Source organism: Ursus arctos, unplaced genomic scaffold (genome assembly GCF_023065955.2).
Source record: "Ursus arctos isolate Adak ecotype North America unplaced genomic scaffold, UrsArc2.0 scaffold_17, whole genome shotgun sequence".
Classification (NCBI taxonomy): domain Eukaryota; kingdom Metazoa; phylum Chordata; class Mammalia; order Carnivora; family Ursidae; genus Ursus; species Ursus arctos.
Genome location: NW_026622841.1, coordinates 35,231,599 through 35,257,403, shown reverse-complemented (window position 1 = coordinate 35,257,403; position 25,805 = coordinate 35,231,599). Strand labels below are relative to the sequence as shown.

Below are 25,805 nucleotides of genomic sequence, written 5' to 3'. Positions count from 1 at the left end.
GAGGTAATCCTTGGAAAAGTTTCCTCAGCGTTGCCTCATGCTTCTGTCAATAGAGATGACTGTAGGCTGAGCGAGTATCTGATGGCAGACAGCAAACTTAGAGGCCAGAAGAGAATGTGAGGCCAAACGAGGAGGAGGACAGCAGGAAGGTAAAAGGTATAAAAGGGGGATGAAGGGAATAAGAGGATTTAGGGGATGGGTCCACACATGAAAACCTTAGAGGCTTACAGGTTCCTTTCCATATTCATTTCCATGTACACAGGAGCTCAACACACCTTGACTTCCGATAAAAGGAAATAATTCTAAGCTGGTATAATGAGAGGTTTGAGTCTCTGATGATTGAGCATTGTTTTTTAACAAGCTGGTGAACTTGAGAGGTTTCTTTTGTTTGAGTTTTTAAAGGTCTCTGATGGTTGATATATAACCCTGCTTAAAAAAGTAAAGTGAGTACTTTAAATAGATTTAATTTTTTAGGGAGTAATAATATAGACTCATGTGAAAAAAGTTTAAATACAGAAAAGTATAAAGAAGGAAAACTAAGTACAAAACAGTTAACGTTCTAATGAACGTTGTTCTACCTCTCTATTTTGTGTGTATAATTATACATAAAAGAGATTATACTGTACTTGAGTTTTTTAAAATGGTTTTTCAAAGAAGCCAAAGGTCAATCATTATTGGAAGCTAGTGTATGGATCCTAATATATAACATTAATCATCTTGACCTCTACTAGGATACCAAGGTTAACATCACTAAAATTGGGACAGAGTGATATCATGTGCTTCCTGATGTGATGTACGTGGATAGTAATGATGTCAAAATGTATATCCGGAATCTAATCATGAGGAAATATCACACTAATCCAAAAGAAGGAACATTTCACAAAGCTGGCTGTAGTCTTCAAAAATGTCAGTGTTGTGGTTGTCTTTCCATGTTACCTTTTTTACTGGCTACAGTGTCTGTGTATAACAATTTAATCAGTTCCCTATTAGCAATTTTAGATTAATTGTAGTTTTTCACTATTGTAAAGAGTGTGTCATGAATGTCTTTCTGCATTTATCTTTTGTTATCTGTTACTCTAGTGTGGTTAGCATCTCAGGGTAGATTCTTAGATGGGAAATTGCTGTGTCAAAGGCTGTGCACGTTCATGTGTTCTTATTGTGTTCAGACCAGCTTCTCTGAAGTTTACATTCTCTTCAACTTGAAAGGATGTATTTCTGGGTCAGGCATTTTAACTGTACCTTTAATTCTGTGATTTTAGTTAAATAAAGATGGAACTGTTAATTCCTTTTTTTATCACCGTGTTTTTGTCAATTCTTTCTGAGGTAGCTTTTAAAAGCAGTCCATCTCCAAGGCCATGAAGGACCTGTTTACGCAGTGCATGCTCTTTACCAGAGGAGGGCATCGGATATTGGATTACATACACTGATAGTTTCTGCAGCTTCCGATTCTACTGTTCGAATCTGGTCTAAAAAGGGTGCAGAAGGTAGGTTTATGGACATTATACTCCAAAGGAAGTAGTAATTGTCCAATGAATGATGGAAGAACATACATACCATTTTTTTCAGTGTTTTAAGTCATTTTGTTCTCTGTAATGTTGTTAAAGGTTGATCATTTAAATTTACATGGTCATTGGCGGGGGGTCAGGATTGACCTCTTTGATCCCCTCTGCACCTAGGGCTTTCAGGGCGGATGAGCTCACAGTTAGCTGTTCATGGTGTTTTTTATTATTTCTTAGTAACGTGCATTCAGACCTTGAACTTTGGAAATGGATTCACTCTGGCTCTCTGCTTATCTTATTTGCCTAATACTGATGGTGAGTATCCTGCTAAGTATACACTGAAACAGTAATGTATTTTTATGTCTTCATACAACCAGAACCTAAAAGAAACATTAGGTCTTAATTTCATATCTAAATGTTTTCATGAAACAAGTTGAAACGTGGATAATATACTTTTTTTAAAAAATGGAAGTATAGTTGACAAAATGTTTCATTAGTTTCGGGTGTACAGCATAATGACTCTACTACTCTGTACATTATGGTGTACTTTTGTTTTCAGTATTCAAATGATCTTTGTATAGAACATAAAATTAAGGGAAGCTGTTAAGAATTTTGATAACCCTTGAAAATTTAAGTGACTTAACATGTACTTGGGATTGATACTGCTATTTATCAGATATATTATCAACATCTGTAGACCTGATTTGGGAAAATTAACCCTTTGAAGGTGAAGGTCTAGAATAAGTTGAAAAAATACCGAAGATGGACCCTGTGAACATTTCTGTGAAGATGAGCGCCTCTTCACATCCTACAGAATGACCATTTGCCCAAGACCACTTAAAATTTCCCAGCACAAAATTCTCCCTTTTGCTATGAAACCTGTCTGTCTGTGCCTTTGATGATCCTCCCCAGAGTTGATGGCCAGTGCGAGTCGGTCCATCTCTGCCACCTTAGGTTCCTGGAGGACGTACCCGGCGGAGAGAGGCAGGCCTGGAAGCCGCCAGCCTCCAGCGCGCTCTGCAGCAGGAACTGTAGCTCCCCCGTTTCATGTGATGCTCCCACTTTGCTCTGTGTGAGGGATCCCAGTAGGAGGAACTCACGCATTCTGGCTTTATAACGGAGAATTTCGTTTCTTCTCATGCACACTGAGGCCAGTGACTGGAGTTTTATTTTTCACTTGATTTAAAGTGAGAAAATCTTTGAAAAACACACTTATTTTTCCATTTACTTAGAAAAAGAGTCCTTATTTATCTGCAGTCCTTTGGTGATATGAGTTTTTGTACCTCATCTTTGATAGTTTGTTGTTTTTTTTTTTAAGATATTATTTATTTATTCGACAGAGATACAGACAGCCAGCAAGAGAGGGAACATAAGCAGGGGGAGTGGGAGAGGAAGAAGCAGGCTCATAGCGGAGGAGCCTGATGTGGGGCTCGATCCCATCATGCCGGGATCACGCCCTGAGTCGAAGGCAGATGCTTAACGATTGCGCCACCCAGGCGCCCCAATAGTGTTTTAACTACGTATTTACCTGCTTTTTTTTTTTTCCCACAAATTGAGGTATAAGTGACATAATAGTTTTAAGTGTACAACATCATGATCTGATATTTGTATATATTGAGAAATGATCACCACAGTAAGTCTGGCTAATGTCCCCGACCATGCATAGTTACAGAATTTTTTTTTCCTTGTGATGAGAACTTTTAAGATCTACTCTCTTAGCAACTTAAAATTGTGCAATAATTACACAGCCTTTTACTTTGTTTTCCACTTGCTTCATGAATTTGGTTTTATTTTTGAATTCTCAAACAAAATGTAAGATACTTGAAGTGACAAGCATACCCTTAAATCTTTGTGCAATAGTCGTGGTGCTGGCCTCATAGCTCTTACATTTTTTTACTCAGTTGGGTTAACAACTTCTTGGATTAATCTTCTGGTTGACTTGGGTGAAATGTTGTTTGTGTTTCTCTTTTCACCACTACTTCTATCACAAGTGACACAGGATGGAGGAAAGGACTCTCAGTCATTCTTCTCTAAGTAACCATTTAATAGCACGTTTTAGAGTGTTCATTTTATTCCTATAGACATTTATTGAGCACTTTCAATGTTTGTTCAGGGTGCGGAAAATAGAAGCCTGGATTAACTACCTAGTGCTTAGAATCCAGCATTGGTGATAATCATAACATGTGATGGAATATTTACAGTAAAGCCTCTTTTATCCTTTCAGTACCAATATTAGCATGTGGCGATGATGACTGCAAAATTCATTTATTCGTTCAGCGAGATGACCAGGTAATTAATGATTTCATTAAGATACTAGAATTATGTTCTGCTTAATTACATATCTTAATACAGATTATTTCCAGATTGTAGAATTTTAGGGATATTCTAATTTAAACCATAATAATCCAGTAGGAGAATCTTTTTTGACAGTCTTCTCTTAGACAGTTTTCCACTTTGTTTGAACACCAAGTAAGCGCTACCTTGGCCACCTGGTCCAGTGTTGTTAGGTGGGAAACAGATTGTTGGATGGGGAAAGGACAGGAGGAAGATGTTGTGGTAGTGGATTTTTTTGTTGTTTTTGTAAATTTTCATATATCTATGGTGAAATTCCCCTGATAGTGTTTATTTGTCATTCTGAGCTTTACCTACATGTTGAGTGGTTAAATTACAGAAGGGAAGTTCCAGAAAAGAGGTAGTTTAACTTTAGGCTTATTTATTTAATCATGGAGATACTTGTTTCTTTGCATCCTATAAGAAAGTTTACAATGGTTGTGAATGTCCAACCACCCAACTTTTTTCTATAGGACAGCACATGTCATTTTATCCTGTAAACATTTACAGTATTTATTTAAGGTCTATGGATACTATATTACTTACTCAGATGAGTTAGATGATAATGAAATTTTTATTCCCAAATGAGAGCTCTATCTTTTTATCTTGATCAGAATGTTCCCAATTTAAAAACAAACAAACAAGCAAAAACTGTGCATTGGGACTGGCTGTGACCCCAAATGAAATCACTGATATACATAAAGTATTAAATTCTTACACCAAGCCCGATGATTTTTGTTATCTTACTAGTTTCAGAAAGTGCTTTTTCTCTGTGGACATGAGGATTGGATAAGAGGCGTGGAATGGGCAACCTTTGGTCAGTATGAAATCTTGCTGAAGTACATATGATGGGGCAAGTGTGTGGAACTTCCAGGAAAGCAGCCTCTTATATGTTCATTTAATGTTTCCTTTGTATGTAACATTTTTCTTTGTCCCTATTAGAAAAGAGGATACTTACCCCTTTGTTAACTATTAATTTGGGTGGTAGAGGATGAAACTAGTTGATGTTTTAAGGAGCTCACTAGCTGACTATTACATATGCAAACATTCTTGAGTTCTTTGTAGAATTTTGTGGACTGTATAACAATGCTGCACATTGTAACCATTTATTAGTGTTGTATGTATATTTGCCAGTGTTACTAAGAAAATACAGGTCAAATGAATAAAGGGTAGGGAAGCAGAGTCTCATTTTTTCAGGAAATCTAGAGATCAGCATATTGTAGAGAGAAAGTCTTATACCTAAATTTAAGAATATAATGTTTAAAAAATAGTAACATTTGTTGTTTTATTAGGTAGAGATCTTTTCCTAGCAAGCTGTTCACAAGATTGCCTGATACGAATATGGAAGCTGTATATAAAATCAACATCTTCAGAAACTCAGGATGATGATAATATAAAACTGAAGGAAAATACTTTTACAATAGAAAATGAAAGTGAGTAATAATGAAAATATTTGATGTAACAGCTTCCTAGCTCATTCATTTATCTGTTTCACTACACACCTATGTGAAGGTTAGTTTTTCAGAAGTATCCAATCCCTACCTGAAACTGATACTATGCACTTTAAAAAAAAAAAAAGGTTTTATTTGAGGATAAGTTATTTTTCATATATGAAACTTATTTTTTTCTAACCATATTAGTAAGATTTTTAAAAATTGCTGAAAATGTTAAATGTTTTCTCAGTAAAACATTCTCAGTAATTTATAAAATGATGCCAAATTTGCAGTTTTAGCATAGGAAGATCTAAAGGAATAAAGAGAATTATCCATACCTTTACTGAATAAGAGACAAGCCAAAGCGCTACACTTGAGTGGTATATGTAAATCTGATTTTCTTACTGTCTGGAATCAGAACAGTACCGTTGCGTGATAGATCCTGCTGGAATGTTGTATTTGAAGGAAATATTTTTTGAGTGTTCAACTAAATTATAAAGTTAGCCCTCAGTGAGCATTGTTCACCTAGGAATACTCTTCTTATTATTACTGTAATTGGTTTTAAAGCCCATTAGAGTTGAGATTTTGGTAACGTAGTTTTATGGGGAGAACCAAGAAATCCTTAACCAGCATGTTACGAGTAGCTAGCTATTCCCAAATATGAAATTTTTGTGACATTTTTATTATTTTATTTGAAAGGTTACAATACTGATTTGACCTCCTCTCTTTCTGCATTTATCTTAAGTTTTTAAAAAAGTGGTATTTAGGCTATTGCATGTTGATGATGAGTGTGGATAGCCAGGAGGCTGACATGTCTGGTTTTGCTTTTTAATTGGAATATAACAGTAGCTGTTCCAGAAAACTTTAAAAATTGAATATATTCCTTAACATGTATTTACGACTAAATAGAGAAAAATTGAGAGAAAAACTTACATATCTTTAGAACTTTTTTTCTCCGTGATTTTGAATGGATTAAATTAGTGAAATTTAGTTTTTTGTTGAATCTAAATCATGTTCTAATTTTTGAAGGGGCGTATGTAATTGTACAACTTGGGTTATGAAAATTCTTTCTAGAAGAGCTTTGAGAAAAGAAAATGTCATTGTTTCTGTTACAGGTACTAAGGTAGTGTGTGCAGTTACTCTGGAGACTGTGCTGGCTGGTCATGAGAACTGGGTAAATGCAGTTCACTGGCAGCCTTCGTTCTACGAAGGTAGGAAAAAGAATACACACATATTCCTCATTTCATTTAAATCTCATGTTTAGAATTTTAAGCTGACCAAATGAAGTGGAGGGTTTCTTTTTTAGTTTGATTAAAAATCTCAAATAGGGGTGCCTGGCTGGCTCAGTCAGTAGAGCATGCAGTGCTTCATCTCGGAGTTGTAAATTTGGGCCCCATGTTGAGTGTAGGGATTACTTAAGATAAAATCTTAAAAAAAAAAACCGGTTAAAAAATAAAGAAAAATCTCAACTACAAGACATTAAGTTGGCAAAGTTCAATACTGCAGCTGCTGATATGTTCTTCTGGACACCCAGTTCCACTGAAACTTACAATCCTGAGTAGGAAAAGTGTGATCACTGCTGTGATGCTGAAACCACCACACCCCTTTTAACTCCCTTTTAAAGTTTTCATCTAGTCATTATGGGATTTAAGAGAAACTGACTTGTAAGCCAACTTCAACTTCACTGGAACTTTTGCCCCTGGAAATAGAAAGTTGGTGTAATACTGAGACACAACATTTATGAAAAAAAAAGACTTTCTCCCTCTTTCTTTTGCCCTCAATCTCCATTTATGGTGTGATGGTTGCCTGCTGAAGCTGGTGCTGTGGTGTAGAGCTGAACAAGGCACAAGCCTCACATTCTTCCCCTAGCCCCTTCCCCTGGGCAAGAGTAGAAAATACCAATAATGAATACACAGGTAGTTACCATTCAGCTGTTGTTGATATTATGCCATATTTATTGCAGTTTGAAAAAAAAGATATTATTGGTATTGAGGGACCCCTGTGTATATTCTTTCCTGAACCCTTTCCCCTCCATTCTTCCTAGGGCAACTACGGGACTGAATTCACTGCGTGTCATTCCCATGAGTGATTTTATACTTCTGCTACACATTTATGTAGCCACAAACAGTATTGCTTTACAGTTGTTAAAACTTGATACCAATATGTATTCTCATCTTATAACTTGTCTTTTCAGCTTAACATGTTTTGGAGATGTATCCATGTTGATTCATGTAGCTCTCATTTATTTTTATTGAAGTATAATATTCCATTGTCTAAATATACCACAACTTGTTCATCTGTTCTTCTAATGGTAGACTTCCGTGTGTTTCCAGAAGTTTTGCTATTGTAATGCTGCAAGTGAGTGTTCTTGCAGTACCCATTTCCTGCTGATCTACCAACGTCATGCTTGTTGGTCACTTTAAGACATTAGCTTTTATTCTTCAGATGGTGTTCTTCAGCAGCCAATGAGATTATTGTCCGCCTCCATGGATAAAACCATGATTCTCTGGGCTCCAGATGAAGAGTCAGGAGTTTGGCTAGAACAGGTAAAAATGTGAATATTGAAGGAACAGAAAATTGGGTTTAATAAACAATATTTAACCTCCAAGTCTATATTTCTGGAGCTGCAGATGTTTACTCTTTATGTTCCCTAAGTAAGAGGGAACATCATAATCTCTGGACTCTCCGATTTCTGCTGTGACAAGTGTGGAATACTGATTGTGAATTATTTTCTGTTATTGCAAAGGTTCGAGTAGGTGAAGTAGGTGGAAATACTCTGGGATTTTATGATTGCCAGTTCAATGAAGATGGCTCCATGATCATCGCTCATGCTTTCCATGGAGCATTGCACCTTTGGAAACAGAATGCAGCGAACCCAGTAAGAAAAGTGTTTTTAAGTAAAGCATTTGTAATTAAACAGAGTGAAATGAAACCTAGGTAAACTATGTTACATACTTACAATACTCTCCAGAAACATAGTAGAGGTGTTTAAGTTCAAATGACATCACTTCTTACTATAGACATTACACTGTAGTTATGCTAAGTAAGAAACTTATGCTTTTCTAAGACTAAAAGTATTCATTTGTCCAGCATTGTTGAGGGTTTGAAATTTGCACATAAGTAAACTTTCTACAAAAGTGAACTTTAAGCTATATACGTTTTAAGCTCTGCCTTTAAGTTCTGTAAATTTTTTGATGGGAGTATTTCCTAAAATGTTTAACTTCCCTGTCTTCTTAAGGAAGATAGCATGCTTTGGTCTTTCCTTGGACAGTTGGGTCCAACTGACAAAAGGGCAGTAGGACCACCTGTTATTTTGTGAAGGAATATATTAATGTTCTCAGGGGTGTTGATAAGTGTAATTTTAAATGGTCCTCTAGATACTGGGTTCTTTTACATCTTTTTTTATAGTTGTTAGTCTGTTATCAAAGAGGTAATCTTTCTCTAGTCATGTAGCTGCCTCCACATTATTCCATCTCTTACTTTCTAATTTGCTTTTGATCTGCTTCTTTGGACGTGAGGATACAACATTGCAGGAACAGCAGCTAAGAGCATAGGCCTTGGAGGGAGGCAGCCTGGGTTCAGACCCCGGCACCAGCATTTACTAGCTCTGTGTCCTCGAGGACATTGCCTAACCTGTCTCAGGTTCCTCCTCTGTGAAATGTGGCTAGAAATAGCACCTACTCATAGGGTTTCTGTGATGCTTCAATGAGTTTGTATTTGTACAGTATGAAAACCTAGGCATGGCACTTACGGGAGGGATAGTATATTAATATATTTTAAATCAGGTAATAATAAATGAAAGAAGTAATAGCATTGAGTGAAATGTGAGTCAGTAGATTCTAAGTAAAGTAAGTATTCACGGATTTGCATAACCTTTAGTTGGTGGGCTTTGTAATAGTTGTATCATATATGAGGATTTGACTTCTCGATGCATGGAATGATTTACTCTTTCTCTTATATTTTCCATTTGGAGTTGACCTTCAAGATTATTTCTACTAGTATGGAATCAGACCTGTGTATACAGAGAACAAACTGATGGTTGCCAGAGGGGAAAGGGGGGTGGGGGTTGGGCCAAGTAGGTGAAGAGGGTGGGTGGTACAGGCTTCCAGTTACGGAATGAGTAAGTCATGGGAGTAAAAGGTACAGCAGAGGGAATATAGTCAATGGTATTGTAATAGTGTTTATGGTGACAGGTGGTAGCTACACTGGTGGGAGCATAGCATAATGTATAGATATGTTGAATCACCATGTTGTACCCCTGAAACTAATGTAACATTGTGTGTCAACTGTATACACACACCAAAAAACAGAAGAATTGTTTCTACTATGAAATGAGCCAGGGAATCATCAGCTAAGGCACTTTTTTTTTTAAGGTTTTTAAATTTATTTGAGAGAGAGTGTGCAGGTGTGCATAGGTGGATGAGGGACAGAGGGAGAGGGAGAAAATCCCAGGCACACTCCTCGCTGAGCGTGAAGCCTGATGTGGGGCTCAATCCAACACCCAGAGATTATGACCTGAGCCGAAATCAAGAGTTGGAGGATGCTTAACCGACTGAGCCACCCAGGTGCCCCTAAGACACTTTGAAATAACATATTTTTTAGGATAAATTTTGTTTTTAACTCAGAGCTCCTTTGAGCCATATTTCAGCTTTAGTTTTTGAGGGCCTTCATAGAAAAAAGCATCAGATAAGTAAAAAGAAACTCAAACCGGAAGACAGAATTCAAGGACTTGTACTTATAATTTGACTTCAGATTTGTAATAGCTGCTTACCAAGTATTTAAGGTGACATTTTAAAAAAATAGACTTTATTTTTTAAAGAAGTTTTAGGTTCACAGAAAAATTGAGCAGAAGGTACAGAGAGTTCCCATATACCCTCTGTCCCCGCACATGCATAGCCTCCCACACCAGAGTGGCACATTTGTTATAATTGAGGCTGATTTCATAAACAAACACTGTACTTTAGGACTGTTACAGTGGAAAACTGTACTGATAGTACAAAAGTGCTGCCCTTTGTTCAGGACTTTTTGGAAACTCCTATTAGTGCTAACTTCAGAATCAATTTTTATGTCACAGAAGAAATTATGTCACTTATTAGTCACAACCTTTTAATTTTTTTGACTAGAAAATAATATAGCTTAGCTTAATCACTGATTGTATTCATCATACTTGGCTTTGAGTGAGCTTTTAGCTATTTATACAAGTTTAATTTTACTCTAAAGATTGTTTTAGGGCGCCTGGGTGTCTCAGTCGGTTAAGTGTCTGCCTTTGGCTCAGGTCATGATCCCAGGACTGGGATCAAGTTCCACATTGGGCTCCTTGCTCGGTGGGGAGCCTGCTTCTCCCTCTCCTGCTCCCCCTGCTTGTACTATCTCGCTCGCTCTCTCTTTAACAAATAAATAAAATCTTAAAAAAAAAAAAAAGATCATTTTACCACTACTTGAGGTTGTTCAAAACCATCACCTGTGCTGTGTGGATGAGACATACGGCATTTTCTGTATTTTATTGTCTTTATTTGTTCACATGGTTGCTGGTACAGGCTCCCTCAGGTGAGCCAGCTGGGTTTGATTCAGCCTCTGTTCTCTACACCTGCAGCTCATTGTACTTGATAAAGGAAGCCATTGTGGCACAGCTGGTTAAGCATCTGACTCTTGGTTTCGGCTCAGGTCTTGATGCTCTGTGCTTAGAGTGGAGTCTGCTTGAGATTCTTTCTCCCTCTTCCTTTCCCCCTCCCGCTGTCTCTCTCCCTCATATTCTCCCTCTCTCTAAATAAATCTTTTTAAAAAAGCCAATCAGGCACATACTCAGAATCTACTGACTCATTTTGCATAATACTCTGTTATGTAGTTTAACAGAAAAATACATAATACCTGGTATGTGCTGGCATTGTTCTGGGCGCTTTACAAATATAAATTAATTTAATTCTCATAACAACCGTACAAGCTTGGTAACTCTTTTACAGAAGAGTTCTCTGAGGCAGAGAAAAGTTAAATAGTGTTTGGCTTCTAGGAGGCATTCAGTAAATGCTGAACAGAGGGGAATTTCCCAGGGTTACTGCTTCAAAGGACGCAACACATATTTGAATGTTTAAGTTCAAACATGCTTGATTAGAAAACCCATCCTTTTATTTTAGGATCTTATTATTTTAAGGTCCTGTCTTGTTTTTTTTAGCTTTTTGCCTTGCTCGGGGGCCTCAGTCTTTTCCATCATTAGCCCTGAGGGCGGAAGGCATTATCATAATCAGACTTGATTCTGGGTAGTAGTGATCTCCGATTATTTGATGTGTCATGAGCACTTTCATTGCAGAGAGAGTGGACTCCAGAGATTGTTATTTCAGGACACTTTGACGGTGTCCAAGACCTAATGTGGGATCCAGAAGGAGAGTTTATCATCACTGTTGGTACTGACCAGACAACTCGACTGTTTGCTCCGTGGAAGAGAAAAGACCAATCCCAGGTAAAATGTCTTCCTACTTGACTGATGCACTTTAAAAAACATCCTTGAGCACGTGAAAAGTGGGGCAACATTGTTAGCCGCTACGGAAACACGAGTGAAAAGTGTCGCGGTGCCTCTGCACACTGTAGAGGGGCTGAGGTGAGACGTACTGACAGCAGGGAGCGGCAGTAAGGATGCCGAGCGGCCGGAGCCTTCATATGTTGCTGGTAGGAGTGCAGAGTGACACAGCAGTCAGGAAAACGGTTCGGTATTTTCTTAAAAACTTAAACAAAACATACATATGCTCTTTACAATTCAGTTTATTAGTTTTCAAAATGAATTTACTTCCATTCTATATAAAAGTTCACTTATCCCTTGTAATTTTAGGTTTAATTCATTAAGAAACACTGTCAAGTCTGCAGTAAAATCTAATTTCTAAAGTCATACAGTATTAGGTAGTAGTGATTAAGGACAGTTTTTGTTCAGTAAACTTTTCAGTCTTGGCCCTGAGCTCAAAAAATTGCAACCGAACTTTACCACTGGCAAGCCATTGAACTGTGCTATGTGGTAGAGAAAGCCTGTGTACTCAGCTTCAATTTCTGACAAAAGAACTTGAAACTGACTGTGGGTCAGTCCTTGAAAATGAGTGAAACCTGCCATACTTCAGTACAGTGGTAGATTCAAATGATAAAGGAGAGGACATTGGGAGCAACACTAGCGTCCATTAAAAAAATAAAGCAAGTGATTTGTAGTGTTTTTCTGTGACTCTTTATGATTTGTTAATGGTACGGCTCAGCTGTTGTTTATTAATCATCCATTAAAAAATGGATAAGTTAGACTTCACCAAAAAGTAAAATTTCTGCTCCTTGAAAGACACTGTCAGGAAAATAAGACAAGTCACGAACTGGGAGAAAGTATTTACCAAGCACATCTCTGGTAAGGGATTGATATCCAGGGTTTATAAAGAGCGTCTCAGAACTCAGTAATAGGAAAACAAACAATCCTGTAAAAAATGGGTAGAAAATTTGAAGAGATACTTCTCCAAAGAAGATATAAGGAAATAAGGTCAGGAAAAGATTCTCAACCCCATTAGTCATCAGGGAAATGCAAAATAAAGCCACATGAGATACCATTATACACCTATCAGAATGATTAAAGTAAAAGACTGTACCAAGTGTTGGTGAGGGAGCAGGCAGCTGGCACTCTTGTACGCTGCTGGTGGGATTGTGAAATGTATAACCTCTTTGGGAAATGGTTTGGCAGTTTATTAAAAATTTAAATATGCATCTATGATATCCAGCCATTTTACTTATAGGTAGTATTTACTCAAGAAAAATAGAAGCCCATGTCCATGCAACGACTTGTACAGAAATGTTCACAACTGCTTTTTCAGTAAAAGACAAAAACTAGAAACAACCTAAATGTCTGTCAGTATGTGAATGGATCAACAAGCTTCCATATGTGTATGTATATACATACACACACACACATATTTATATACACACACATAGCTGTACAAGGGAATACTACTTAGTAACAAAAAGGGTTGAATTATCAGTAAGCAGGACATGAATGAATCTGCTCTGTGGCTATATTTCTGTTGCATACTAAATGGTTTTGCATCTGGTATTTTCTTGTTGAGAAGAATTTGGTTTTTGAAACATCATTTTTGTTTATCCTATTTTAATACCAGGTGACTTGGCATGAAATTGCCAGGCCTCAGATACATGGATATGACCTGAAATGTTTGGCAATGATTAGTCGGTTTCAGTTTGTATCTGGAGCAGATGAAAAAGTTCTTCGAGTATTTTCTGCACCTCGAAATTTTGTGGAAAATTTTTGTGCCATTACGGGCCAGTCACTGAATCTTGTGCTTTGTACTGTGAGTATTCCTTTAAATGTTTCAACTAAATTCACGTACGTCATTTAAAAAAGTCATGTACTTCATGTAAAAAACTTTTTGCTTTAAGCAAAATCTTGCTTAAATGGAGCTCATGGGTAGAAAGGAAGTCAAATTATGTTATTATTGGCTTGACAAACTTCAGTGCACATTGTGGCATGTAATAATTTAGGCGTTAAAACCAGAAATTTCTCTAAAACGTAGCCTAAGACACTGTAAAGAATTACAGTGTTAAATCAAGGCAGGAATACCACATATCATCACATTGATAGGTACTAACTAATATAATAGATAAGTCGTATTTCCTTTTTAAAAAAATTTTTTTTAAAGATTTATTTATTTGAGAGAGAGAGAGAGTGAGCACAAACAGGGCAAGTGGCAGTCAGAGGGACAGGCAGGCTCCTCGCTGAGCAGGAAGGCAGACACGGGGCTCAATCCCAGGACCCTGGGATCATGACTTGAGCCGAAGGCAGACGCTTAACCTACTGAACCACCCAGGTGCCCCTAGATAGGTCATATTTTCAAGGAGATGTCCATGTAGCTGTAGGTTAGGGATAGGGAGCAGTGGAACAGAAGTACCTGGAATTACTAGATGAGACCAGTGAATTTTTTTTTTTTTTTTTTTTTTTTTGTGGCTTAAGTAAATTATTCATAGAAGGAAGAAGTACACTATACTAGGGTAAAGAGAAAATGTTTAATGGGACTTAATTTGGGTTTTGAAAGGTAAGTTGTTTTTAGTGTTTATATTCTCTTTTTACAGAAGATTTGAGCTGCTTATAAAAATATGTAAGTTATGAAAATTGTAAAGTAGTTAGTTTTGAAGGAAGGGAAATTAGGAAGATAGTTGTGTTATACAGAAGTGTGAGTATCATATCGTTCTTTGCTGTACTTAGAGATGGGTCACAGATTTGGTTCTGAGGTTGAAAAGGATAAGTACACTTGATAGGCAGAAGGAAGGAGAGAGGGAGCGAGCAGCAGGGTAGAAGAGTAGTATATCCATGGAAATGGAGAGAATGGAGAAAGTCAAGTGCTGGAGGACCTTGGGAGGCAGGCACCATTTTGACTAGGGGGCCCTGTTGGAGGGTTCCTAAACAAAGTCCTGAAAGGTATTTTGGGTGGAGAATATTATGTGAGAACAGGATGCCTTTGAGCCTGGAGACCCTGAAGGCAGGGCTGGGTTAAGACTGGTGAAGAAAGTGAGTCATCTGAAATAAAAGTCCCAGCTAAATTTCCTTGAGCATATACTGAGCACCTCATGACACAGGCTTTCTTGATTATGTGAAGAATATCTAAGATTCTGTTCTGCTTGTTTCTAATCATAATAGTGGGAATGAGATCAAAAGGGAAGTCTTGATTGGGATTATTATGTAGAGCTATGGGGGTGGAAAGGCCGTTGGTTTCAGGATCTCTCAGTTCTAGGGATTGAAATGTGGTTTTAGGATTCCATGAGAGCCTTAGTCCAGGTATACACTCAACTCTGTGTCCCAAGATACAGAAATTGCCTAGACTGGAAAGCCTCTTGCCGTGTTTTGGGTTTTGTTCCCATTCTGAATGTGTGGATAGGTTTGTAGGAATGCTTCTTGCTGCTCTTTTCCATGCTGGTTTGTTTTTCTTTGTTTCTGAGATAAAACATGCAGTCTCTTATGTCCTGGGTAGCTATTCTTGATGATGGCTTAAATTCCCATTGCTCATGTTTGTGTTGAGTTCCAGCCCCTGTATTAAAGTCTAAATTGTGAGAAATGCTCTTAGCGTATGGACATGTGCCAGTTTTGATGGTTAGCATATAGTTTTTTATGAGATAATTTGATTGGTATAAATTGCAGGGTATAAGATTATTGGCACTTCAAATGAGACTCTGTAAAATTTTTTTAAAATACTGAGTTGTTTAAATATGTGTAATGAAAATACTGTGTGCCTTTTTAGGAAAACAGTGATGTTTACACAAGCATCATTAGGGGTGTGCTTGGGAGACTCTTGGAAGTAGAGCCCCGGGCATGCCATTTTCAGCCCACTTTTTGCTAGAAACCAGACAAGTACACTTTTGTCAGACTCTGAAACTCACTGAGCTGTTAGGGTTTGACGAGCTCATGGATGAGAAAATACTCCACTTCATGTGTTGGGTGTAGAGGGTTGGGGGCTAACTGCAGCCTGTCTTTGGAGAGCATTCCATCTGTTGGTTTAGAAGAAAATGGAAGTGTGGGCAGATACCCACACAATGTGGTCTTTAAATTGTTCCTCTGCATTTATGAGGATGACATTTTGTGTGCCTGAGGTAATAGTAACTTTTAGTGTTTAAAACATGTATCATACTTTTTATTCCAGCAAGACGGTGATCTTCCAGAAGGAGCTACTGTCCCTGCTTTGGGGTTATCAAATAAAGCTGTCTTTCAGGGTAAGGCTTTGTGTCCAAAAGTTTTGAACCCATAGTGGTGTTTAAAACCTAGTTACACACTTGGGTAACATGTACCTCATGTTCATTACTGAGTTTTTAAATAATTTTTTTTAAGATTTATGTATTTAGAGAAGGGGGGAGGAGCAGAGACAGAGGGAGAGAGAATCTCAAGCGGACTCCTTGCTGCGTGCAGAGCCCGAAGCGCGGCTCGATTCCCCACAACCAGAGCCAATACCAAGAGTTGGCCACTTAATGGACTCTGCCACCTAAAAGCCCCTGATTTTTTTTTAAATCACGATACATGCATCTGCTTTCTGCCTCAGACATTTCATGCTAAGTGCTCTGTCCATATGCAGACCCTGAAATAGGTGCAGCTTTCACAAAGTGTGTTTCATGGAGCACTGCCACCACACGTGCTAATATGGCTAGCTGAAGAACTTGTCTGATTGTTTTAAGTTTGGGAACTGTTAGGTCAAAGAAAAAGAAAGGAATCTTTCTGGAATTGACTGGTGCTTCAAGGAGCACAATTGCAAAATAGTGGAGTAGTGGATATACCCATGGCTTTGGAATCACACTGATGCATCTTTGAAGTACTTTGAGGTGCCATTGCTTTCTGAAGGTCTTAATATTGGGACGTGTATAGGACCTATAAATATGGGGACTAATTCATGATGTTGGTGTGTTTCTTTTAAACTAGGAGATATAGCTTCTCAGCCTTCTGATGAAGAAGAACTATTAACTGGTACTAGTTTCGATTATCAGCCAGTGGCCTTTCACCCCTCCATACTTACTGGTAAGAAATGGTAAAAAGGGGGTTCAATAGAGTCGTTAGTACACATGGTATGGTACCTGTTACGTTGACCTACGTAAGTGCTATAGAATTCACTTACTTGCATGAAAATAGAAAAATGAACTGCAATGCTATACATGTATTGTAGAACCTCCCACTGAGGACCATCTTCTGCAGAATACTTTGTGGCCTGAAGTTCAAAAACTGTAAGTTAAACTGTGCTAAGCTCTTTGATGATTCTTTCATAACTTGTGATTTTTTTTCTCCCCACGATTTGATTTTCTCCTTTGCTTTCCTTTCACCTATACTGTCCCCCCCTCATCTAAAAATCTTCAGTGGCCTTCCTAAGGGGAAAGAATTAAACTTCACATAGATTTTTATATTACTATGTATTCTATTTACTGGATTTATTTACTGGTCTTCATTTTTGAAGTAGGGAGATATAACATTATATTTCTTTTCCTTTTTTAAAAGGACTTCTAATATTTATTATTCTGTTGTTTGTTTTTATTTTTTCCCTTTTGTGGTTCTCTATCAAAACCTTTCCTGGATTTGTTTGTTGTATTGGCTGGCTGGGGGTGAAAATTTGTATTTTTATCTAATTGTTTGAATAAGTTATATCACCTTTAGGAAGCTGGCATTTTCCCCAGTCTCTGTTTTTTCCCTAAATGTTTGTCTAGACAAAAATGTAACATCCCTAAAAGAATTGTATATTAGAGAAACTGATGTTCTTTTCAGATTTTGAAAACTTTGCAGCATGAGAATAGGTACATATACTAATGTAGGGGTCATGCATTTTTTTTTCTTTTTAAATTTTAGATATGGACATGGTTATGAAATATTTTGTGTTGCTTGTAGCAATTCAAAGGCTCTGCTTGCCTCAGCATGTAAGGTAGGGAATTTTACTTTTTCATTCTATTTGTTCACATGTTATTTGAATCCTCAGGCTCTTGCAAGTTGTGGTGATGGAGGCAGAACGCTCTGTGAAAGGCCACTGGGCCTGGTTTTTTCTGAATCTTGCTTTCTCAGTTTCATTTCCCTTCTATCCCTTAAAAGCTTGCAGTTGAGGGGCGCCTGGCTGGCTCAGTTAGTAGAACCTGTGGCTCTTGATCTCAGGATTGTGAGTTCAAGCCCCACTTTGGGTGTAGAGCTTACTTAAAAATAAAAACAAATAAAAAGTAAAAAGCCTGCAGTTGAATTTTAAATCTGTTTCAGCACACACTTTTGTTCCTAAACTTGGTTTGAGTTGATTTATGCCTGATTTATTTAATCAGGTATTTTTCAGTGACCTAAAAATGCGATAAATAAATTGAAATAATTGGGAGTTCTGAAGACACAGGGAGTGAAAGGGTGAGACCCAGAGCGCGCTCCCCTCCATCTGACAGTTTGTCCAGGAACAGACTGGTACTGACTGGAGTGAATGGAGTCCCTCAGACCGTGCTGCGGTGAGGCGCGGTGGTGGCTGGCTTACTAGCACGTGGCATTGCGGAATAGTGCTCTTCAAGCTTTTGCCTGGGAGAATGATCTCCAACTCACAATTCCGTATTTATCCATATTCTGTGGAGTGAATATGTATGGAGGATTGACTGAAAGGCCTGAGACCCATATATTTCTCTACATGTTCTAGAATTTATTTATTCGTTTTAAGCTGATGATGCGAGCTACCTATATGGTTGGGCCCCTCTGTCCCTGCTTTTCCTGTGGCTTCTTGCCACTGCCTGCATTGAGAGGCGTCATAAGAAATATTGCTGTGCCCCTCCTGTCTCACCTCCTTTGCTTGTTGTCCCCTCTTTGAGGTTGGTACTGAGACTACTTCCTTTTGTTATAGGGGCTTGTGTAAAGAATGCAGCATAGTAGCAGGAATAGCCATGCTTCTACTGGGCAGCTATTTTGTTTTTAGCTTTGGGCAGTCATATAATTGGTTATTTTTCCTTTTCACGTGGGCTTGCTCATAGCAAATGTATGCAACTTTCTTATTGTTATTTGTATACTTTTTCTGTGTATTTTATATTTTAATAAACAGTAGAAAAGAGGTGTGGCTTGGAAAGTTTAAATCTGAAGGTTTACCTGAAGCTAGCTGGGTTTCTTGAATGGGGGATGCCAGCCACACATTTGGTTTTGATTGGTAAAGCAAATGATTGGATGTATCTTCCTTTGAAACTAACATTTTTAAAAAGATTTTATTTATTTATTTGCAAGAAAGAGAGAGAGCACAAGCAAGGGGAGTGGCAGAGGGAGAGAGAGAAGCAGGCTCTTCGCCTAGCAGGGAGCCCGATGTGGGGCTCGATCCCAGGGCCCCAGGATCGTGAGCTGAGCTGAAGGCAGACGCTTAACCAATTGCACCATCCAGGTTCCCGAAACTAACATTTTTAACAACTCTATTTAGGTATTATTAGCATACCATAAGTTACATGTTGAAAGTGAACAGTTTGATAAGTTTTTTTTTTTTTTTTAAGATTTTATTTATTTATTTGACAGAGACAGCCAGCGAGAGAGGGAGCACAAGCAGGGGGAGTGGGAGAGGAAGAAGCAGGCTCCTAGCAGAGGAGCCTGATGTGGGGCTCGATCCCAGAACACTGGGATCACGCCCTGAGCCGAAGGCAGACGCTTAACGACTACACCACCCAGGCGCCCCGATAAGTTTTGACATATGTTTGTTTATACCTATGAAATCATGACCACAGTTAAGATAATGAACATAGTCATCAATCCCAGAAATTTCCTCTGCCCCTTGATAAGTCCTCTTTCCTGTCCCTTCTTACCCTCTCTTGCCCCATCCCTAGGAAACCACTAATCTGCTTTCTATCATGATAGAGTACTGTAAGTCTTCTAAAATTTATATAAATGGAATCATACAGCATGCTCCCCTTTTTTCTTTTTTGTGGACTGGCTTCTTTCATTCAGTACAAGAATTTGGGATTCATCTGTGTTGTTGCATGTGTGAGCAGTGTATTCTTTTTTATTGTTGAGTAGTTTTTCCTTTTACAGGTACATTACAATTTGTTCATCTGTTCACTTTTTTTTTTTTTTAAAGATTTTATTTATTTGAGAGAGAGTGCACAAATGGGGGAGGGCCAGAGGAAGAAGCAAACTCCCCGCTGAGCAGGGAGCCCAAAGCGGGGTTTGATCTCAGGACCCTGAGATCATGACCTGACTGAAGGCAGATGCTTAACCCACTGAGCCACCCAGGTGCCCCTGATGTATTCACTTATTAATGGACATTGGAGTTTCCAGCTTTTGGCTTTAACTTATAAAGCAGTTGTGAATATTTGTATACAAGTCTGCATACGGATATATGCTTTCGTTTCTGTTGAATGAATAACTGCGAGTAGAATTGCTAAATGTATGTTTATTTATTTATTAAAAAATTTGTTTATTTATTTTAGGGTGGGGGGAGTCAGCACAAGCTGGGGGAGGAGCAGAGGGAGAGGGTCAAGCGCACTCTGCACTGAACACCAAGCCCAATGTGGCGTTTGATTCCAGGACTCTGAGAGCATGACCTGAGCCGAAATCAAGAGTCGGATGCTTAACCGACTGAGCCACCCAGGCATCCCTAGATGTATATTTAAAGTTTTAAGAAACTGCCAAGCTATTTTCCAAAGTGATTATACCCTTTTACAGGCCCACTAGCAGTGGGAGCTCCTATTGCGCCACACCCTCATCAACACTTTGTAAGTTATGGTCAATCTTTTTAACCATTCTGTTTGGTGTGTAATATCTCATTGAGGTTGTAATTTTCATTTTCCTAATGACCAGTGATGTTGAGCATCTTTTCATGTGCTAATTCTCCATCTGTATCTCTTCTTTGATGAAGTATCTTCAAATCTTTTGGCCTTTTCTTTATTGCATTGTTTTCTTACTACTGAATCTGGAAGAGTTCTTTATATACACTGGATACAACTATCAGATAAATGCTATTTAGATAAGTATTCCCAGTGACTTGTCTTCATTTTCCTAACAGTGTTTTTCAAAGAACAGAAGTTGTATGTTTTGGTGAAGCCTAATTTACCAATTTTTTTCTATATTGGGTTATGCTTTTTGTGTAATATCTAAGAAATCTTTGCCTAACTCAAGATCGCAAAGATCTGCTACATTTTTTTCTAGGAGTTTTATAAATGTTAGGGTTTATGTTTAGACCTGTGATACATCTTTAATTAATTCTTGCATTTGGCCTGGAATATTGGTTAAAGGTGGTTTTCTTGCATGTGGTATCCAACTGTTCCATCATTATTTGTTGAAAAGACTATACCTACTGCCTGTTGCACCTTTGCCAAAAATCAGCTGTCCATGTATGTGTGGGTCTATTTCTCGACTTTTATTTTCTTCCATTCATCTTTTTTTCTTAATGTTGATGCTAATACCACCTTCTCTTAATAGCTATAGCTTTTTATAATATGTCTTGAAATGAGGAATCAAAGCTCTTCTTTTCAAAGTTATTTTGGCTAGTCTAGGTTCTTTACTTTTCTATATAAATTTTAGAATCAGCTTGACAATTTCACAAAAATACCTACTAGAATTTTGATGGGCATTGCATTGAATCTATAGGTCAATTTGGGGAAAATTTTAACAATATTGGGTCTTTTGACACACAAATGCAGTATATCTCTCATTTAGGTCTTTAATTTCTTAAGAATGATTTTTTGTTTTAAGTAGACATTTTATTTTAGAGTGATGGTAGATTTAACAAAATGTTGCAGAGATGATACATAGAATACCTCTCACTTAGTTTCCCCCAGTGTTAACATCTTAATATCACTAGGAATGTTTTGTAGTTTTCAGTGTCAGGTCTTACACGGTTTTGTCAAATTTACTCTTATTTCGTATATTTTATATCTGTTCGTTGCTTACATATGGAGATACAGTTACTTTTTGTATATTGATCTTATTTCAAGCTTATTCAAGCTTCCTAAACTTACTAGTTCTTGTTAAATTTATTATAGATACTGTAGCATTTTCCATATAGATGCCTACGTTGCATATGAATAAAGAAAGTTCTATTCTTCCTTTCCCATATGGATGTCTTAATGTTGGATAGAAGTGGTAATAGCAGAAATCCCTGGCCTTATTCCTTCCCTCAGGAACATTCCTTCTTTGTCCATTACGGGTGATCTTTGCTGTAGATTTTTTGTGATTCTTCTTTATCAGGTTGCCTACAATTTCTAGTTTGCAGATAGTTTTTATCAGGAATGGATGATAGATTTTGCTAAATATTTTTTTCTTCATCTGTTGACATTATCATACAGTTTTCTCCTTTTAGTTTACTAATATGGTGAATTATACTGACCTTAAATAATAAAACAACTTTGCATTTCTGGAACCAAACCCTACCTGTTTGTTGTGATACATTATCATTTTATATACTACCGGACTCATTTTTCTAAAGTTTTATTCAAAATTTTTATATAGAGTATATGATAGATATTGCAGTATAGTTTACTTTCTTTATAATGGCTTCATCTGGTTTTGGTTTCAGAGTAATGCTAGCCTCTTAGAAATACTTTTCTGCAATTTTCTGGAAGAGTTTGTGTAGAATTTGTATTATTTCTTTTTTTAAATGTTTGAGAAAAATCCCCAGTAAGCCAACTGATCCTGGAGTTTTCTTTGTGGGAGGGTTTTTTGTTTTGTTTTGTTTTGTTTTTAAGATTTATTTATTTATTTGACAGAGACAGCCAGCGAGAGAGAGAACACAGGCAGGGGGAGTGGGAGAGGAAGAAGCAGGCTCTCAGCAGAGGAGCCTGATGTGGGGCTCGATCCCAGGACTCTGGGATCACGCCCTGAGCCAAAGGCAGGTGCTTAACGACTGAGCCACCCAGGTGCCCCTGTGGGAGGGTTTTTAACTACAAATATAATGTCTTTAATTGATATAGGACTGTGTAGGTTATCCAGTTTTTCTTGAGTGCACTTTGGTAGTTTGTATTTTTCAGAAAATTTGTCCCTTTTACCTGAATTGTCAAACTTGTTGACATGAAGTTATTTATAATACTCTCTTATGATCTTCATTTATTTATTTATTAAGATTTTATTTATTTATTTGATGGGGGAGGAGGGCACAGGCAGGCAGAGGGGCAGGCAGAGGGAGAAGCAGGCTCCCTGTTGCGCTGAGCCTTGATCCCAGGACCCTGAGATCATGACCTGAGCGAGAGGCAGACACTTAACTGACTGAGCCACCCAGGCACCCCTCTTATGTTTCTTTTAATATCGGTAGAATCTCTGGTGATGTCACCTTTCTTATAACTGCAGTCAGCAATTTGTGTCTTCTTTCTCACTCCTCACGCCCTCCCCTGCCTTTTTTTTTTTTTTTTTTTTTTTTGTGAGGAAGCATTCTGAGAATCAGGAAAATAATGATTTTTTAGAAATATTTTCAAATAACCAGCTTTTTGGTTTTGTTGATTTTCCTCTGCTATTGTTCTTGTTTCTACTTCATTGCGTTTTGCTGTTTTTGGGTTTTTTTTAAAGATTTTATTTATTTAATTGAGAAGAGAGTGAGTGAGAAAGAGCAGGAGGAGGGGGAAGGGCAGAGGGAGGAGGAGAAGCAGGGTCACTCCTGAGCAAGGAGCCCTATATGGGACCCAATCCAGGGACCCCAGGATCATGACCTGAGCTGAAGGCAGATTCTTAACTGAGCTGCCCAGGCACCCCTTTATTTTTTCTTAGATTTTATTTCCTCTTCTGTTTCTAGTTTAATAAGGTTAAAGCTGAGACTGTTGATTTTAGATCTTTCTAATATAGGTGTTGAGTGCTATAAATTTCTAAGTATTATTTTTGAGACATTCTGTAAATTTTGATACTTTTTTTTTTTTTTAAAGATTTTATTTATTTATTCAACAGAGATAGAGACAGCCAGCGAGAGAGGGAACATAAGCAGGGGAAGTGGGAGAGGAAGAAGCAGGCTCATAGCGGAGGAGCCTGATGTGGGGCTCGATCCCGAAACGCTGGGATCACGCCCTGAGCCGAAGGCAGACGCTTAACCGCTGTGCCACCCAGGCGCCCCAAATTTTGATACGTTTTATTCATTTTCACTTAACTAAAAATGTTTTTTGATTTCCCTTTGATTTTGTCTTTTACCTATGGATTATTTTGAGATTTATTTGTTTCCATATACTGAGTGTTTTCCAAATATCTTTCTGTTATTGATTTCTAATTTAATTTCATTGTGGTCAGAGAACATAGTATGATTTGAGTCCTTTGAAATTTAATCTTGGTAAATTTCCATGTTCACTAGAAAAGAATGTGGATTCTTTTTCTGTTGGGTGGAGTGTTCTGAAAATATGAATTACGTCAGATTGGTTGATAGCGTTCACGTCTTCTTTATCCTTTCAGTTTTACTGAGAGTAGCATTTTGAAAACTCTGACTATGATTGTGGACTTTTAATCCTTGTATTTCAATCAGTTTTTACCTTATATATTTTGAAGCTCTGCTGTTAAAACATTTATGATTTGTTATCTTCTCTTGATTGACTAGTTTATCATTATGGAAAGATCCTTTTTATTTCTGGCAGTATGTTGTGCTTAAATCTACATTGTCCAATGCTCATATAGCCACTCCAGCTTTCTTTTGAGAAATGCTTGAATTATGTATCTTCTTCCATCCTTGTGCTCTTAAGCTATTTGTTTCCTTTTATTTTCCAGGGGGTTTCTTAAAGGCAGCCTACAGTTGGGTCTTGCTTTTTTACTCACTTTGATAATCTTCCATTTTAACAGGGTATTTATTAGACTGTTTACATTTAACATAATAATATGCTTGGATTTAAGTCTTTCATCTTGCTATTCGTTTTCTATTTGATCTATCCTTTCTTTGTTTCATTTTACTTATCTTGGATTGACTGATTGCTTTTTATGAGTCCATTTTCTTTCTTTTGTTTGGCTAGTAGATACAAACACTGGTATTTTATTGGTTGTCTTTCATTTCATACTGTACATCTGTAATATGCCACAGTCTGCCTCCAAATAATGTTGCACTATTTCGTGTATGATTTAAGAACTTCACAGAAGTATACTTTTGTTTCCCCCTACTCTGTGGTATTGTTTGACACTTTACTTCTTCATAGAAATTCCACAAGATCTTGTTGTTATTTAAATAAAATATTTTCCAGCGGATATCATTTTCTTTTGCCTAAAGGATATTCTTTAACATTCCTAATAATGCACTTCTGCTGGTCATGACTTTTTTGAGTTTCTGCCTGTCCAGCAGAATCTCTCTCTCCCTAATTTTTGAATGATTTTTATAATGCGTAAAAAATTGTTGGTTTTCCTTTAAGTACGTTAAAGATGTAGCTCCATTTTTTTTTATTTGCATTTTTTCTGATGGGAGTCTGCTATAATTTTCTGTTTCGTGGTGATGGGTTTTTTCCCCTCGAACTGCAATTTTATGCTCATTGCTGATTTTAAACAATTCGATTATTGTTGATATAATTTCCTTCATGTTTGCTCTGCTTGGGTTTTACTGAACTTCTTGGATCTGTCTGTTTATTGTTTTTATCAAATTTGGAAAATTTTTGGCCATTATCTTTTTAAGTATTTTTTCTTTTTATCCTTTTTGGGGACTCAAGTTACACCTCTTTGGCTGCTTGAAGTTGTCATAGAGTTTAGTGAGGTCCTTTTTTTTTTTTTCCTACTCAAATTCACTTTGTCTCTCAGAGATCAGTGTTTTTTTGTTGCCAAATATCTCATATTTGGGAGTGCCATTATTTTCAGGTATTATGTTTGGTTTTTTAGTTATTTCATACAAGAGAGTCAGTCTGGTCCTTCTTGTTCCATTATATTGATTGAAAGTGAAAGTCTCTAAACTCTTAATTACAAATTAATCTACGAACATATTCTTGTAAAACATTGAAACACTGTGATGACAGTGTCCATGTTTGATGAGTCACTTAGTCTAATCCCAGTCTTCCTCTTTCTGGGGATTACACCTGCTTGTGGTATGTATCTCCTCAGAATTTTTTTCCCCTTTATATAGATACATAAAATGTACCCATAGAAACAATATGTTATTTTTAAAATGTGAGTTTTTTTCTAGTTTATTTCTAC

At 37.4% G+C, this 25,805-nt stretch overlaps 1 protein-coding gene across 1 annotated transcript in view; it reads left to right on the top strand.

Annotated features, from left to right (window-relative positions):
* The window catches only part of ELP2 (elongator acetyltransferase complex subunit 2), a 43,000-nt gene that overhangs the window by 7,996 nt on the left and 9,199 nt on the right, over positions 1-25,805 (top strand). The window contains exons 4-17 of the mRNA XM_026496205.4: positions 1,328-1,484; positions 1,737-1,814; positions 3,724-3,788; positions 4,581-4,647; positions 5,123-5,263; positions 6,379-6,474; positions 7,709-7,809; positions 8,010-8,141; positions 11,568-11,717; positions 13,390-13,578; positions 15,919-15,988; positions 16,686-16,781; positions 16,927-16,984; positions 17,598-17,670. Coding sequence (XP_026351990.2) covers positions 1,328-1,484; positions 1,737-1,814; positions 3,724-3,788; positions 4,581-4,647; positions 5,123-5,263; positions 6,379-6,474; positions 7,709-7,809; positions 8,010-8,141; positions 11,568-11,717; positions 13,390-13,578; positions 15,919-15,988; positions 16,686-16,781; positions 16,927-16,984; positions 17,598-17,670 — 1,473 coding nt within the window. The remainder of the gene's footprint in view (positions 1-1,327; positions 1,485-1,736; positions 1,815-3,723; positions 3,789-4,580; positions 4,648-5,122; positions 5,264-6,378; positions 6,475-7,708; positions 7,810-8,009; positions 8,142-11,567; positions 11,718-13,389; positions 13,579-15,918; positions 15,989-16,685; positions 16,782-16,926; positions 16,985-17,597; positions 17,671-25,805) is intronic.